This window comes from Macaca thibetana, chromosome 15 (assembly GCF_024542745.1).
Source record: "Macaca thibetana thibetana isolate TM-01 chromosome 15, ASM2454274v1, whole genome shotgun sequence".
Taxonomy (NCBI): domain Eukaryota; kingdom Metazoa; phylum Chordata; class Mammalia; order Primates; family Cercopithecidae; genus Macaca; species Macaca thibetana.
Window position 1 is genome coordinate 59,625,403 of NC_065592.1, and position 18,369 is coordinate 59,643,771.

Here is an 18,369-nt window from a genome sequence, read left to right on the forward strand (position 1 = left end):
TCTAGACCATTGGTATTAGCTGGTATGCAAAAATGCCATTCAAATGCAAGTGTGTCATTTGGGATGTACTTGTACTAAGAAATGATTCATTATTGATCTGCAACTCAAATTTAACAAAGTATCTTGTATTTTGTTTGCTAAATCTGGCAACTTTACAGACATGCTACTTTTTGCTCATTCATCATTTGACTTGGGCATGGGTGTGGGAGATAAATTATCCTGTGTCAGGGCTAATAGTGCTTGCTTTTCAATCAACTACCTTCTTCACGCCAAAGGACAGGATCAGGTGAAGGACAAAGTGGGAGAAATTGGGTTAAAAAGTTATTCATCCATACAACATTTGTTAAGCACCAACCATATCAGTAGGCTGAACAAGAGGTTCAACAATATAAATGAAATCGTTTCCTAAAATTAACCAATAACAAAAATGAAGCACAACTTGCTTCAGCCAAAAGGACACTGAAATCAATTCTTCAATTGTAATTTCTGCGTCAATAATGAAAAAAGGTATAGAAAGATATGTTATTACCTTAGTAACCTGGGCGATCCGATTGGCATCATCATCTGTCATTTCTAAGAGGCATTTTGCTATGCTGATATACAGCTCTAGATCCTTTCTCTGATAAAGGAAAATGCCAAATATGTCAACAAACAGTGTAAAATAACGGGTCAAAATGTTCTGACAAATTATTAGATTTTCTTATCCCCATGAACAGCAGCTGATGAGATTTTAATTTTAACCAAACCAAAACATTTGGCCAATTTTTGTCATTTTGAAGACATCTTTCCTGATACTTTGTGGGGGTTTTTTTTGTGTGTGTGTGTGTGTTTTCTTTTTGGCTATACCTTTTTCTCCTTATCAAAATCCCTTTATCACAAATAAATTTCTAACCTCTTTGTAAAATTACAATTCAGAGGTCTTTTGGAGGACGGGAAGGGCTGATGCTAAATCGTTTTATATAAACAGTATATGGGAAACGATGCCCAAGGATTCTCCAGGTGTAAAGTGTAAGGACTTCTGAGCTTTCTGGTCTTTTAAAAGAGGCATTTGATAAAAACACCTAATAGCAAATTTCCTGGTGCAGCACTAGTTAAACTGCTTCTAAGCTTGCTCAAAACTTTGGTTCTAAAAATTCAACCTCAATTTAGATCTTGGAAACAAACACACTCCTAGTAAAGAATGTGGTTATTTCTTGCTAGCCTTCCCACCCACATTCTTAAAACATACACCTCCCCACTTTGCCAAAAAGTCTTTAAAATATCCCAAACAAATTGTCAGGAATGTAAATATTTTTGTTCCTCACCCGAATCTTATTTGGCAGGAGGTCAAAAATTTTCCCAGTAGCTTCAGAGAGCAGACTCCAGAGGTGGTGGGCAGGGCTGGGCAGTTTCATGGCCTGGCTCAGACCCTGTAAAGCACTTGGGCATAGCTCAGGATTTCCAAGTGGGGAAGCTGCTTTAAAAACTGCCACCATTAAATTTTCAACAAAACCCAGGATCTGTTCATCAGAGATGTGTTTTATCCACAGAGGTACAGATATCAGGAGATATCTTTTGGTATTCAGCTGGAAGTAAAACAGAAGAGGTTGAATGTAAATAGGCAAGTCTGGTTTTGAAATGTTCAAAACCTGTAGGTCATCACTGTGTTTGAGGGTAGACTGAGAGATAAAAGGTTCAGGTTACTTCCTCCCCTCTTCATTTTCCCACAGCTTCATGGTCCAATGGGCCACCAATGCATGTAATTTTGGCTGCTGCAGTTACTTCTGATCCAGGGTGAATCATGTGTTTATATGGATCTGCCAACCCATCTGTGAACTACTCAGCTTAAACCTTGGATGTTTTCAGTGATGGGAATAAAATGCTACTTCTGAAAGTACATGACAGTTACTTTTCAGTTTTAAAAGGTCACATTCTCTGGCAAGAAAAGCTCTAGAAGATGAAAGGCTCATCTGCTGAAAATCAACTAAACAGAGCATCTGATACTATTAATTTCTTCTTCTGAGAAAAATAAGGAAGTAATAAGGAGAAGTGACATGCTGGGACCATTTATGACCAAAGTAAAACCACCAGCTGAGCAAGTAGAACTGCCCAGGCACCTTAGAGTTCACGAGAGCCAAGAAAGGGCATGTCAGTAACAGCTCTGTTATGCGACAGACTTTAACCAAGTGGGCTTCGAAAATTCTTAGGAATATAAGCATGCTACTAAAGGGGCAGCAAGTCTAAAATAAGTGATCTAAACATAAAATCTGGCAAAATAAGCGATCTAAAAAGTAAAATCTGGCAAAAACTTTTTTTGTGTGCTATTTTTTTTCAAGATAACACACAAAAGTAGGGGAGGGACAGAAGAACAATGTTTTCTGCGAATTTCTAAAAAGATCGGTGTAGTTGCATGAGTTTTCTCAAGACCTCATTCTAAACAATATGCCATCTCAGATCATTTTATATTTAAGAAAATGAATTCACAAACTTAATTGTTAATTAACCAAGATAACAATAAAGGTAAATAATCAAAGACAAATGCACAGAGTAGCACAGATCTAAAAGATAAAGGGTAAGTAAAATTTAGGAAAATTTTGGAGGCCAACCCAACAGGCTGGAAATGGGTCTGATTCAAAAGGAAGAAGGAGTGAATAGAACAGGGCTTTGAAGTCAGATAGATACAGCTCTCTCATTTATTAGCTAGGCAAACTTTGCTTTGACCTCCATTTGCCTCAGTTCATAAGTCTGTTAAAATGGAAATAATAAAATGTATCTCTCAGACATGAAACAAGACAGACATACAAAAATTCATATCATATAAAATTCCATTCTAAAGCATTTCTAAAATTGATATGAAATGTATATATAATTTATATAAAATTATAAGAATAAAGGTTGTTTCAGAAAGGCAATGCTACAGATAGAAAGCAGATTGGTGGTGGCTTGGGTCTGAAGCTGGGAGTGGGGATTGACTACAAACAAGCACAATGGAACTTGTCAGGTGATGGAAATATTCTTGGTGACGATTGAAAAACCTATAAAGGTACTCAAATTCATCACATTTTATACTTTAAAACAGCCATATTTTAGGCTATATAAATTATAAGTCAACAAAGCTATTTTAAAATTATTCTGTCAGGCTGTAGAGAAATTAGGTCTGATTTCTGTAATTACTGAGTGCTTGCAGGTACCAGGTACACCGCAAGGGCTCAGTAAGTGGCAGGCAGCTGGGAGCCACTTGGAGCAGACAGGTGGAGTGAAGTTAATACCTGACAGAAAGATGCAGACCTTGATAGCGTCCACCTTCAATTAAAGACAGTGAGGAGGAGTAGGAAAGGTTTAAAAAAACAAAAACAGGCCTAGCGTGGTGGCTCACACCTGTAATCCCAGCACTTTGGGAGGCTGAGGTGGGCAGATCACTTGAGGTCAGGAGTTCGAGACCCGACTTGCCAAATTGTTGAAACCCCGTCTCTACTAAAAATACAAAAATTAGATGGGCGTGGTGGCACACACCTATAGTGTCAGCTACTTGGGAGGCTGAGGCACAAAAATCACTTGAACCCAGGAGGCAGAGCCTGCAGTGATCAGAGATTGTGCCACTGCATTCCAGCCTGGGCCATGGAGCAAGAAACTGTCTCAAAAACAACAACAACAAAAACAGAAACAGTGCTGAACAGGGACAAAGGCCAAGAGACTGAGGAAATGATAAGAGGGCTTTGTACTATTCTCAAACAATTAAAGCCTCCTAGGACAGAAGAATAGGCCAGATTACGGAGACAATTAAAAGATGACAGCATTTAACTTATATCAACTGGTAAACCTCTAAAGAATCATGGAATATGCTTTTCTGTTCTAGTTTGAAACCTAATCAAAATTATACATCTTTACTAACTTCACATCTTAAAATCTCTTGCCCTATTATTCCTATCTGTCCTTGGTCTATATGTGAAAGGTGCTAGCCCCTCTATCACAGACACCAGACTGGGTCATTTCTTTCTCAACGCCCTGCTCAAGCTAAACAGCCTAGTAGAGATCTTTTATTCTCTCCACCTACACTCTCCCACCTACATCCCCGGTCCCCTTGATGCGATACCTAACCGAATCATGGCTCGGTTAGTTTAATTGCTGCCTCCTCTGGGAAAAGGGAAGGATAATACATGGATGAGTCGAGTACATATGGATTTCCTTTCTCTTAATATGTACTGAAATAATTATATATACTATATAATCAAATAAACATAAGTACAAATAATTCCACAACTTTCTAGCTATATGATCTTGAGAAATTAACTTTAATACCTCTGATCATCATTTTCCACTTTTTGTAATAAATGGTAGCTAAAGCATGAATAGTAATGGCTATGGCAGGGTTCTGAACTATATAAATTTTCCAGTATGTAGGCCAGCTACTATCAAACCCTCAATTTTTGTTAAGATCTCATCTGTCTCCTCTTGACTTTGAGAACACACACCCAAATGAACGTTAATCTCCTCCTAAAGAATGATATCTTCCTGTTGGCCAACACCCTTAGTTACTACATACACTCAGACTGTGGATCAGTGGTGGCGTCACCCACAAGCCCAATAGTGCAGCTGCATTCTGGGATGACTGTGCCTGGGTCACCATAATTTCAAGGCACAGTTGCTGAATCTCTTCACCTGAAAGGCAAGAAAGGAAAAGAATCTGAATAGATAGTTACTTTCCTGACTCATTTTCAGGCTTTAATATCTCAAATCAAAGCATCTGCTTATGTGACTTCTGCAGGTAACAGAACTTCAGTAAACCAGAATAGATATTTCAAGAGACTTGTTAATTATGAGGCAAAATAACGTATCCAAAGGCATCACAGTCCCAAGTCTTGGAACTAGCAAGAGCCTTGAACTAGATAGGGGAATTTCTCTTATGATATCCAGAGAAACCTACACACTCAAACACTATCTAAAATATGACAATATTCTAGCTAGTAATCTCTTGATCTCTGTTTTCCCCTTCTCTCCATCTCATATGCAGACCATGAAGAAATATATCAAGGTGAGGAATGGCTTAAAGATACAGTCACATTCTCTAGTCATCGAGCCTTTCTAGTAGTAAGATTCCAGTCAGCACCTTATTTTCCTTCCTTTTTCTAAGGACTTAACTGAAACACAAACATTTCAATATAGCACACAAAAGAAAGAGAGGGACAGAGGAACACATTTTTCAAATGAAATCTCTGGAAACCCAGTACGGTGACATTATATCTTACATAGAGATTAGGTTTATATGAAAGCATTTAAGTGAAAAATTGTATATAGTCAAAATTATCTTTATCTCTGAAACTGCACATAAATTACAGTATACAAGTTGTTTTATATATCATATGTTTTGCATATCATATGCACTCTACTATAAATGATAGAGCACTCATGGCAGGCACACACACAAACACACATAATTTTACAACACTGTTTAAATTGCTCTTCATCCCCTCATTCTTATTCTATTTCTATTTTTCGAGTTAGGGTGGGGAAAAAGTACATTAAATTATATTTGCATGTGTAAATCTAATCTGTATAAAATAGGTTGCTGTGGATGAACTCAAGGTGTGAGGTGTGCACTCTGTTTGCTTCTCACCACAAAATAACTGTAGTAAGCAGAATAATGGTACCCAATAATGTCCATATCCTGATACCTGGAACCTGTGAATACACTACCTTATATGGCAAAGAAACTTTGCAGATGTGATTAAGGTTAAGTATCTTGAGATGGAGAGATTATCCTGGATTATTTAAGTGAGCCTATTAATCACATGAGTCCTTAAAGGAGGAAAACCTTTCCTGGCTACACAGAACCAGAAAGATGATGGTGTGAGAAGACCTTAGCCCTCCATTGCTTGCCTTGAAAATGGGGAAAGGGGGCCACAAGTCAAAAATGTGGGCAGCTTCTAGAAGCTAGAAAAGAAAATGAATCCTCCCCTAGAACCTCTAGAAAGAAATTCTAATCTGCTGATACCTTGATCTTAGTCTGGTGAGAAACATGTTGGACTTCTGGCCTATAGACTTGTAAAGATAATAAATTTGTATTGTTTCAAGCCACTGTGGTAATTCGTTACAGCAGCAACAGAAAATTAATACAGCATCCCACATGGTACTTCTCGAAACCTATGGCTCTGGAAATGTAGTTTGATAACCACAAGGCCAAGCTTAATGGAACCTGTACCACATTCCCAGTGGTGTGCAAACCTCAGTCAAGCATTGATTTTGGCAGGTGTATCTGGCCTGTGTCTTTAGACCTCTTCTTCCTCACCCTCAGGGGCTCAATGACTGAGTGAAAGTAAACCAACCATCCCATCCAACATGACAAACCTCAAGATCTGAAAAGTCTATCCAGTCACTACACATTGTGACACAGAATCTGTTTTTCCATTCAGGTCAAATACTAAAATCAAAGTCTGAAGACTTAAAAACACATGATATTTACCAAAATTTAGCCTCATAAGTGGAGAGAGAAGTGCAGCCCAGTTCACAGGAGGATATTGGTAGCTTTCTCCAACAGTTGCTATGGGTTTCATCACTAATTTAAGAAGAGAAGGAGGAACAGATTCAGGACCTATAACAGAAAGGGAAAAATAACAGTAAAACACCTGCATATCATCATGGAAGTGGAAAATGCCAACAATTCCTTCCTTCCTTCTAGCATCAAAGGATCTGATATTACATCTTCAATTGTGATCAACCCTTCAATTCTGTGCTCTTAATTTCAACTCCATTTGCCAGAAAACCTTGCTCCCTCTGTTCTTCTGTTTTTAAAAAAAAATTTCTAAATTTTTCATTGATATATAATAACTGTATATATTTATGGGGTATAGAGTGATATTTTCATACATATGTGCAATGAACAAATCAGGATAAATAGCATATCCATCACCTCCAATATTTATCATTTCTTTATGTTGAAACATTCAACATCCTCTTTTTCAGCTCTTTGGAAATAACAATTATTGTTAACTATAGTCACCCTACAGTACTTTAGAACACCAGAACTTATTCCCCATATATGAACTTATTCCTCATTTTGTTTCCTTTAACCAGTCTCTCATTATTGCCCCATCCTCCTTCTCTTCCTAACCTCTAGTAACCACTATTCTATACTCTCTACCTCTATATAAGATCAACTTTCTTTGGCATCGCGTATGAGATCAACTTTTTTAGCTTCCACATATGTGATATTTATCTTTTTGTGGCTGGTTTGTTTCACTTAACATGAGTTCTCCAGGTGGCCATAAATGACACGATTTCATTCTTTTACTTGTCTACAGTCTTTCCTTTTTGACTGGATAAAAATTTTCCACATTGCTACTTAGCTGTCCTCTGCACACTCTCGTCTTTTTATCTAGTTCTCAAAATTAAGTAACTTCTTTTACATTATTACCTCATTGCTCACTAACACCTCAATCTACTTCCAGCGGAGATAATAAGGATTGCTCACTCAGGTACATTCCCTTCTATGGATTATGGATTACCTAGTCTATGTAGTCCTAGACTGCATTCTGTAACATGGGAGTCTCTAGTTTTTCTGCTTTCCAGCCTGTGCCATGGTGACTGTTCTAGAAGTGAGCATCTAAGGGCTGTGTAACAGCTAGTCCATCAGTTAACCAGCTGCCTACGACATAGTACCATTACTTTAACATCACATTCTTTTTTAAGGTAGTGTGTATAGGGTAATTAGAAATTGAAAAACAGATAGTGGAGCATTTGTGAGTGGAAATATATAGTGTAATTAGGAATGGAATAGCCATTAAGGGCCATGTAAACGTGAAGCTATGAGGAGGTCAGAAATAGTATGATACATCAAAATGTAGAAGACCAAGGAGGAGCAAAAGCAGCAGGATCAACATTGGCAGCAGAAAGGAAATTAGCATCAGCAGAAAGAGAAGCAGAATCAACAGAAGGAAAAGCAGAGGTAGGAAAAGGAAAAGCAGAGGCAGGATCATCAAAAAAGCACCAGAATCAGAAGACGATGAAAAGGGGGGAATCAGAGTGGAAGTAGAGTCAACAAAGGAAAAACAGCTTCAGAAAGGAGAAGCATAGGAAGAAGGAGAAGCAGAATCAGAAAAAGTAGCAGAATCAGTAGATGCTGAAAGATGGGAGAAGCAGATGTGGAGCTAGAGTTAGCAAAAGGGAAAACAGCAGCAGAAAAGAGAAGCACAGGAACAAGGAGAAGCAGAGACCAAATTAGCAGATGCTAAAATGGTGAAGCAAGAGTCAGAAAAAAAAAAAAAAAAAAAAAAAAAAAAAACAGCTGCAGAAAGGAGAAACAGGAAAAAGGAGCAGCAGAGGCCATGAACAGATGGTGAAAGAAAGGGGAAGTAGGGCAGAGTCAGCAAAAGCAAAAACAGAAGCAGAAATGAGAAGCATAGGAAAAAGGAGAAGCAGAGGCCAAAACAGCAGATGCTAAAAGGGACGAAGCAAGAGTCAGCAGAAAAAAAAACAGTTGCAGAAAGGAGAAACATGGGAAAAAGGAGAAGCAGAGCCCACATGAGCAGATGCTGACAGAAGAGGGAAGCAGAACAGGGCAAAGTCAGCAGAAAGCACAAGAGCTGCAGAAAGGAGAAGCACAGGAACAAGGAGCAGAGGCCACATCAGCAGATGCTGACAGAAGAGGGAAGCAGAACAGGGCAAAGTCAGCTTCAGAAAGGAGAAGCACAGGAAAAAAGAGAAGCACGGGAAAAAGGAGAAGCAGAGGCCAAATTAGCAGATGCTAAAATGGGGAAGCAAGAGTCAGAAAAAAAAAAAAACCCAGCTGCAGAAAGGAGAAACAGGAAAAAGGAGAAGCAGAGGCCATGAACAGATGCTGAAAGAAGGAGGAAGTAGGGCAGAGTCAGCAAAAGTGAAAACAGCAGCAGAAATGAGAAGCATAGGAAAAAGGAGAAGCAGAGGCCAAAATAGCAGATGCTAAAAGGGACGAAGCAAGAGTCAGCAGAAAAAAAAACAACAGCTGCAGAAAGGAGAAACATGGGAAAAAGGAAAGCAGAGCCCACATCAGCAGATGCTGACAGAAGAGGGAAGCAGAACAGGGCAAAGTCAGCAGAAGGTAAAATAGCTGTAGAAAGGAGAAGCACAGGAACAAGGAGCAGAGGCCACATCAGCAGATGATGAAAGAAGAGGGAAGCAGAATAGGGCAAAGTCAGCTTCACAAAGGAGAAGCACTTCGGGAAAAAGGAGAAGCAGAGGCCAAATTAGCAGATGCTAAAATGGGGAAGCAAGAGTCAGAAAAAGAAAAAAAAACAGCTGCAGAAAGGAGAAACAGGAAAAAGGAGAAGCAGAGGCCATGAACAGATGCTGAAAGAAGGGGGAAGTAGGGCAGAGTCAGCAAAAGTGAAAACAGCAGCAGAAATGAGAAGCATAGGAAAAAGGAGAAGCAGAGGCCGAATTGGCAGATGTTAAAAGGTGGAAGCAAAAGCAGGGTAGAGTCAGCAGGAGGAAAAATAGCTACAGAAAGGAGAAACACAGGAAAAAGGAGAAGCAGGGGCCACGTCAACAGATGCTGAAAGAAGGGGGAAGTAGGGCAGAGTCAGCAAAAGCAAAAACAGAAGCAGAAATGAGAAGCATAGGAAAAAGGAGAAGCAGAGGCCAAAATAACAGATGCTAAAAGTGGGGAAGCAAGAGTCAGCAGAAAAAAAAAAAAAAAAAAAAAAAAAAAAAAAAAAACAAAAACAGCTGCAGAAAGGAGAAACATGGGAAAAAGGAGAAGCAGAGTCCACATCAGCAGATGCTGAAAGAAGAGGGAAGCAGAACAGGGCAAAGTCAGCAGAAGGTAAAATAGCTGTAGAAAGGAGAAGCACAGGAACAAGGAGAAGCAGAGGCCACATTAGCAGATGCTGAAAGAAGAGGGAAGCAGAACAGGGCAAAGTCAGCAGAAGGTAAAATAGCTGCAGGAAGGAGAAACACAGGAACAAGGAGAAGCAGAGGTAAAATCAGCACATGGAAAAGTTGGAAGAATAGGGTAGAGTCAACAGAAGGAAAAACATCTGCAAAAAGGAGAAACATAGGATAAAGGAGAAGCTATGTGGAATCAGCAGAAAAAGTAACAGAATTATCAGAAGTTGAAAAAGAGAAACCGAAGCAAAATGAATAGATACTCAAAAAGCAGGCAGAGAAAGAAAAATGAAAAACAGCAGAAAGAAGTATAGGAGAAAAGAGAGGCACATGCTGCATTAGCAGGAAAAGCAGAGTAACCAGAAACTGAAAAAGACAGGGCAGAGGGAGAATCAACCTAAGGAAAAAAGAGCAGCTAAAAAAGGAGTAGCATAAAAAAAAGAGAAGCATATAAAAATGGGCAAAGAACTTAGACATTTTCCCAAAGATGATATACAAATGTCCAACAAGCATATGAAGACAATCAATATCACTAATCAGAAGGCAAAAAAACCAAACCAAATTGAAACCACAGTGAGATATCAGCCCATACCTATTAGAATGGCTATAAAAACAATAGCAACAAAAACACCAGAAAATAAAAAGTGTTGGCAAGGATATGGAGATATTTGAACCCTTATGTACACTTGGTAGGATTATAAAATGGTGTGACCAGTATATAAAACATTATGGCAGTTCCTTAAAAAATTACACATTATTTTATATAAATATAAAATTATAACTAGAAAAACCATATAATCCAACAACCTCACTTTTGGGTATATATCCCAAAGAAATTGAAAGCAAGATCTTGAAGAGATATTGCAAACCCATGTTCATAGCAGCATTATTCACAATAGCCAAGTGGTAAAAGCAATCCAAATGTCCACTGATGAAAGAATAAACAAAATGCAGTATATACATAACAAGAATATTATTCAATCTTATAAAGAAAGAAAATCACGTTAGATGCTATAGCATGGATGAAACTTAAGGCCATTACATTAGTCATTCACACACAAAAAACGTATGATTCCATTTATGTGAAGTATCTAAAGAAGACAAATTCATAGAAAAAGAAAATAGAATGGTGGTTACCAGGGGCTAGGGAGAAGCGTGGGAGAAAGGGAGTTATTGTTTAATGGCTAGAGTTTCAGTTTTCGAAGATGAAAAGTTCTGGAGATCTGTTTCATAACAATATGAATATACATTCACATTAACACTACTGAATGGAGAAATTCCATCTCTACTAAAAATACAAAAAATTAGCCGGGCATGGTGGCGCATGCCTGTAATCCCAGCTACTCAGGAGGCTGAGGCAGGAGAACTGCTTGAACCCGGGAGGTGGAGGTTGTGGTGAGCCAAGATTGCACCATTGTACTCCAGCCTGAGCAACAAGAGCAAAACTCTGTGCCCCACAAAAAATAAAAACATAAAAAAAAATGGTTAAGAGGGTAAATTTTATGTTATGGACTTATCACTACAATTTTTTAAAAAAGAAGATGTATATTCAGAAATAGCAGCATAATAGGTAGAGATTAAAAAAGTAGAAGCAGAAGTGGCGGTGGAGTATTTTTTTAATTTTTGATTTTGTGGGAACACAGTAGGTGTATATATTTATGGGGCACACGAAATATTTTGATATAGGCATGCAATGTGTAATAATCGCTTTATGGAGGAAAGGCAGAGTCTTTTTTTTTTTCCTTTTTTTGACTTCTGGTGTTCAAGGAACTCTACAGCAGACACTAGCTAATCACTGGCTAAAATAATAGAGCCTTCAAAGACAAAGAATACAGACAGGCTTCACAATTTTGAGAAGTCACTGAACATAGCCCACAGCAAGAAACAAAAACAAACAATGAGGAAAAGAAAGACTCTAATACTCCAAGTTACCCTGTTATAATATGCAAAATGTTCATTTTTCAAAGTTCTGAAGCTGGATGGTGGTGATAGTTGCTTAATTAATGTTTAATGTCACATTAATGCTTAATGTCATAAAATTGTATATTTAAAAATTAAATTTTATGTTATATATTTTACCATTTTTTTTATTCTTGGAATTAAACTGAATTTTAACATTCAAAAAAAGTCCAGTTTTCAAAAAAATATGGAGCATAAAATGAAACAAGGAAGCTTTGTCAATTCACAGAAGAAATTAATAGAAAATGTCCCAGAGGAGGCAAAGACATTGGACTTACTAGACAAAGACTTGAAATCAACTCTCTTAAATATATTCAGCTAAAGAAAATTATGGACAAAGAACTAAAAGAAACCAGGAGAACACTACAAGAAAACAAAAAAAAAGAGAATATCAAAAAGAGTTCTTTTTTAAAAGAACCAAACAAATTATAGAGCTCTATACTCTAAAAAGTACAGTAACTGCAATGAAAAACTCACTAGAGGGATTAAATAGCAGACTTGAGCAGGCAAAAGAATCAGCTCACATAAAGATATGTCAACTGAAATCACTCAGTCTACAGAGAGGAAAGAAAGATGAAAAGTATGAACAGAGCCTAAGGATACATCAAGCATACCAAGGTATGCATAACCGGAATCCCAGAAGGATAGGAGAGAAAGGGGCAGAATGAATATTTGAAAAGTAATGGCCGAAAACTTCTCCAATTTAATAAAAAAGACACAAATTCATACATTTAAGAAGCTCAACAAAGTCTAAGAAAGATAAAGGCAAAGAGATCCACACGAAGACATACTGTAGTCAAATTTTCAAAAGACAAAGACAGAAAATCTTGAAAGCAGCAAAGAGAAGTGATTCATCACATACAAGTGATTCCCAATAAGATTAACAGCTCATTTCTCATCAGAAACCATGGAGTCCAGTAAGGAACAGGATAACACTTTTTACTGAAAGAAAAAAAAAACTGTCATCAAAAAATGCTGCATCCAACAAAACTATAATTCAAGTATTAGGGAGAAATTAAGATATATACAGAAAAACAAAGCTGAGGGAGTTTGTTATCCATAGACATGCCCTACAAGAAATGTTAATGGGAGTCCTTAAGGCCAAAATGAAAGGACACTACATAGTAATCTAGACAATAATTTGAAGCTATACAAAGAAATAAAGAATTCTAGTAAAGGTAATTACATAGGTAAATATAAAAGCCATTACTATTATACTTTTGTTTCATAACTCCCCTTTTCACTTACTATGTAACTTAAAAGGCAAATGCATAAAACAATGATTATAAATCTACATTAATGGGCACATATGTATATACATGTAATTTGGGACAATAACAACATAAAGGGGAGAAATAGAAATTCATAGGAGCAGAATATTTGTATGTTGTTGATGCTCAGTTGGAATCAATTCAAGCTAGATTAATCAAGAAAATTGGCTAGCCATAAGTAGAAAGCTGAAACTGGATCCTTTCCTTACTCCTTACACGAAAATTAATTCAAGATGGATTAGAGACTTAAATGTGAGACCTAAAGCCATAAAAACCCTAGAAGAAAACCTAGGTAATACCATTCAGGACATAGGCATGGGCAAGGACTTCATGTCTAAAACACCAAAAACAACTGCAACAAAAGCCAAAATTGACAAATGGGATCTAATTAAACTAAAGAGCTTCTGCACAGCAAAAGAAACTACCACCAGAGTGAACAGGCAACCTACAGAATGGGAGAACATTTTTGCAACCTACTCCTCGGACAAAGAGCTAACATCTAGAACCTACAAAGAACTCAAACAAATTCACAAGAAAAAAACAAACAACCCCATCAAAAAGTGGGCAAAGGATATGAACAGACAATTCTCAAAAGAAGATATTCATACAGCCAACAGACACATGAAAAAATGCTCATCATCACTTGTCATCAGAGAAATGCAAATCAAAACCACAACGAGATACCATCTCACACTGGTTAGAATGGCAATCATTAAGAAGTCAGGAAACAACAGGTGCTGGAGAGATGTCGAGAAACAGGAACACTTTTACACTGTTGGTGGGACTGTAAACTAGTTCAACCATTGTGGAAGACAGTATGGTGATTCCTCAAGGATCTAGAACTAGAAATACCATGTGACCCAGCAGTCCCATTACTGGGTATATACCCAAAGGATTATAAATCATGCTGCTATAAAGACACATGCACACGTATGTTTATTGTGGCAATATTCACAATAGCAAAGACTTGGACTCAACCCAAATGTCCATCAGTGACAGACTGGATTAAGAAAATGTGGCACATATACATTACTATGCAGCCATAAAAAAATGATGAGTTTGTGTCTTTTGTAGGGACATGGATGCAGCTGGAAACCATCATTCTCAGCAAACTATCACAAGAACAGAAAACCAAACACCGCCATGTTCTCACTCATAGGTGGGAATTGAACAATGAGATCACTTGGATACAGGAAGGGGAACATCACACACCGGGGCCTATTGTGGGGAGGGGGGAGGGATAGCCTTAGGAGATATACCTAATGTAAATGATGAGTTAATGGGTGCAGCACACCAACATGGCACATGTATACATATGTAACAAACCTGCATGTTGTGCACATGTACCCTAGAACTTAAAGTATAATTTAAAAAAATATGGGAGATGAAAAATATCCACATTCCATCATTTGTACTAATATAAACTGATTAAATTCTAATGTGTTCAGAAAAAAAGTAATAAGTTTTCTTTGTTTAGCTAATATTTACAATTAAATTTTCATGGATGTAGTGACTTTAGCAAAATGAAAAGTATAAGACCTACACCTGGGAGATTTTATGAACATTTAATATGCACTATTGAGTTGACTTAAACACATTCTTAGTACAAATTTATTCTTTAATGTAGCATTCAAAATGTTTTATACAAAAGTACATAGTAAGTCAAAGAAGTTATTTTGGTAGAAACGAAAATACAAAAGCTTATTTGCTCCCTCTGCTGGAGAGATGGGTGTTAATTTAAAGAGACATAATTTTAAGCTCTAGAAAGCAGTGTGTATGTTTTATTTCTTTAACTCAAGAAGTGGCTTAGTAAGCAAATGTAATGGCATCTAGAAAGGCAGAAATGAGGCACATTTTAAATTTACTTGGTACTATTCTATTTCAAAAGACTAAAATAAAACAATGTGCTTTTGGAAAATGTTAAATTGAGAATAAAGATTTAAATGTTTGTTTCTAAAGCTTACTTTAGTGTTTATTGCATGGTTTCTCTTTCTAGAGCAACCTGTCTATTTATAAAGATGGAATAAGTGTTTTCTGTTTTTTTTTTTTTTGTAACTGATGATATGGGCTCTTGAGTACTGTATTTTTATACCATCGATACTCAAGCAATAAAACAACAACAGATCTTGCCAAAAAAAAAAAAAAAAAAAGAAATTTAACAATTATAAATGCATACAAATCAAACAATAGAGCCCCCAAATACATAAACACTGACAGAATTGAAAGGAGAAATAGCTAGCTCTACAGTAATGATTGGAGGCTTCAATACTCTACCTTCAATAATAGATAGAATAACAAGGATACAAAGGATCCTTATTAATCAACAGTGTAAACCAGAGAGATCTAGCTGGCATAGCTAGAACAGTTCCACTCAACACCATCAGAATACACACTCATTTCAAGAGCACATGGAACATTCTCTAAGACTTACCACATGTCAGACCACAAAACAAGTCTCAATAAATTTTAAAAGATTAAAACCATACAAAGTATTTTCATAAACACAATGCAATAGAAATCAAGAACAGATTTCCAGAACAAAAAAAAAAAAAAAAAAAAAAAACTGGAAAATTCACAAATAAATGGAAAGTAAAAAGGATATTCTTAAATGACCAACAGATTAAAGAAGAAATCACAGGGAAATTATAAAATACTTTGAGACAAATGAAAATAAAAATAAAAATACCAAAATTTATGGAATTGCACAAATACAGTGTACTGGAAGAGATTTATAGCAATAAATGCCTGTTTTAAAAGGGCATTTTTTTAAAAAAGTAGAAATAATTATAATCAATATCCCCAACTTTATGCCTCAAAGAACTTGAAAAAGAAGAGCAAATATACCCAAAGGTAGAGGAAGGAAATAATAAAGTTTAGAGTGGAAATAATTAAGTATAGAACAAGAAAACAGGCTGGGCACAGTGGCTCATGCCTGTAATCCCAACACTTTGGGAGGCCAAGGTGGGCAGATCACCTGACGCCAGGAGTTCGAGACCAGCCTGGACAGCATGGTAAAACCCCATCTCTACTAAAAATACAAAAATTAGCCGGGCATGGTGGCAGACACCTGTAATCCCAGCTACTCAGGAGGCTGAGGCAGGAGAATCACTTGAACCAGGAGGCGAAGGTTGGAGTGAGCTGAGATCACGCCACTGCAATCCAGTCTGGGCAACAGAGCAATACTCCATCTCTCAAAAAAAAGAAAAAAAAAAAAAAAAAAAAAAGAATAAGAAAACAATACAAACAACAGAACCAAAAACTGGAACTTAGAAAAGATAAACAAAATTGGCAAACTGTTAGCTAGACTAAGAAAAAAACATTAGAGAACATGCAAATAAAATCAGAAATGAATATGGAAACATTTATATGGACCTTGCAGAAATAAAATGGATTGTAAGAGAATTCTATGAAAAACTGTATGCCAACAGACTAGATAATCCAGATTAAATCGAAAAATTCCTAGAAGCACAAAAATTATCAAAACTGAGTCAGGAATACATAGAAAGTTTAACAGACCTATAGCAAATAAAGAGATTGTATCAGCAATCAAAAATTTCTCAACAAAGAAAAGTTCAAGACCAGAAGGTTTCATTGGTGAATTCTCCCAGAAACTTAAAGAATTAACATCTTTCTCAATTTCCTTAAAAAAATAGGAGAAGGGAGTATTTCCTAACTTATTCTAAGAGATCAGCATTATCCTGATATCAAAGACACCATAAAAAAGGAAAACCAGAGACTGATACATATTATGAATATAGATGCAAAAACTCTCAACACTAGCAAACAGAATCCAACAGCATATTAAAAGGATTATACACTATGATCAAACACGATTTATCCCAGAAATGCAAAGGTTGTTCAATATAAGAAAATCAATCAGGGTAATATTTAACATTAATAATACAAAGGAAAAAAGACCACATGACTATTTCAACTGATGCAGAAAAAGCATTGACAAACACCCTTTTCTAATAAAAAACACTCAAAATACTATCTTAACATGATAAAGAAAAATTGTGAAAAACTCACAGTTAAATCATACTCAATGGTGAAAAACTGAAAGCTTTTTCTCTACAATCAAGAATAAGACAGGATTCCCAGTTTCACCACTTTGTACTGGATGTTCTAACCAGAGCAATTAGACAAGAAAAAGAAAAGGCATTCATATTGGAAAGGAAGAGATAAAACTATACTTGCAAATGATAGGATTCTATATAGAGAAAATCCCAAAGAATGTTTTTAAAAACTAATAGAGTTAATAAAGGAATTCAATAAAGTTGCAGGGTATAAGACCAACACACAAAAATTAGTTGTGTTTGTACATTCTGGCAGTGAATAATCTGAAAAAGAAATTAAGAAACAATTCCACTTGCAATAGCACTCAAAAGAATGAAATACCTGGGCATAAATTCAACCAAGGGGAAAGACTTATACACCAAAATGTATAGAACATGCTAAAGAGATTAAAGTAGCCCTAAATAAATAGAAAGACATCTTGTGTTCACGGATTTGAATACTGAATATTCTAAAACTATAATACTACCCAAAGTGATCCATAGATTCAATGCAATCCCCATCAAAATTCCAAGAGTCCTTTTCACTGAAATGAAAAAGCCAATCCTAGAATTCATGTGGAATTGCAAGGGGCCCCAAATAGCTAAAAAAAAATCTTGAAAAAAGAAAAATGTGGAGAACTCATGCACACTAATCTTACTATACAGCTATAGTAATCAAAACAGTGTGGTATTAGTACATATAAAGACAGACTTATAGAACAGTGTATGGGTTTATTTCTGGACTCTGGAGAGTAGAAATTACGTATATATTTATACCCAATGGATTTTTGACAAGGGTGCCAAGATCCTTCAATGGGGAAAAGAATGATTTCTTCAATAAATGGTGCTGAGACAACTAGATACTCACATGTGAAAGAAGGAAGTTAGGTCCCTACCTGACACTAAATATGAAAATTAACTCAAAATGGGTTAACAGCTTAAATATAAGGACTAAACCAATCAAACTCCTAGAAGAAAACACAGGGGGTTAAATCTTCGACCTTGGATTTGGCAATGGATTCACAGAAATGACACTAAAAACCTGAGCAACAAAAGAAAAGCAGATAAATTGGACTCTGTTGAAGTCAAAAACTTTTTTCATTAAAGGGTATTATCAAGTAAATGAAAGACAATCTATAGAATGGGAGAATTTGCAAATTATAAATAAGGGTCTATTTTCAGAATACACAAAGAACTCTTACTACTCAACAACAGGTAATTTATTTTTCAAAAATATAGGCAAAGGA

The 18,369-nt window shown here is 36.4% G+C and overlaps 1 protein-coding gene across 11 annotated transcripts in view; it reads right to left on the bottom strand.

The window, feature by feature from the left end:
- Nucleotides 1–18,369, bottom strand: part of FOCAD (focadhesin) — a 312,387-nt gene that overhangs the window by 12,905 nt on the left and 281,113 nt on the right. For all 11 annotated transcript variants that reach the window (XM_050761318.1, XM_050761319.1, XM_050761315.1 and 8 more), the window contains 4 exons: nt 6,440–6,568; nt 4,523–4,638; nt 1,305–1,565; nt 530–619 (listed from right to left, as the gene is read on the bottom strand). In XM_050761318.1, coding sequence (XP_050617275.1) covers nt 530–619; nt 1,305–1,565; nt 4,523–4,638; nt 6,440–6,568 — 596 coding nt within the window. The remainder of the gene's footprint in view (nt 1–529; nt 620–1,304; nt 1,566–4,522; nt 4,639–6,439; nt 6,569–18,369) is intronic.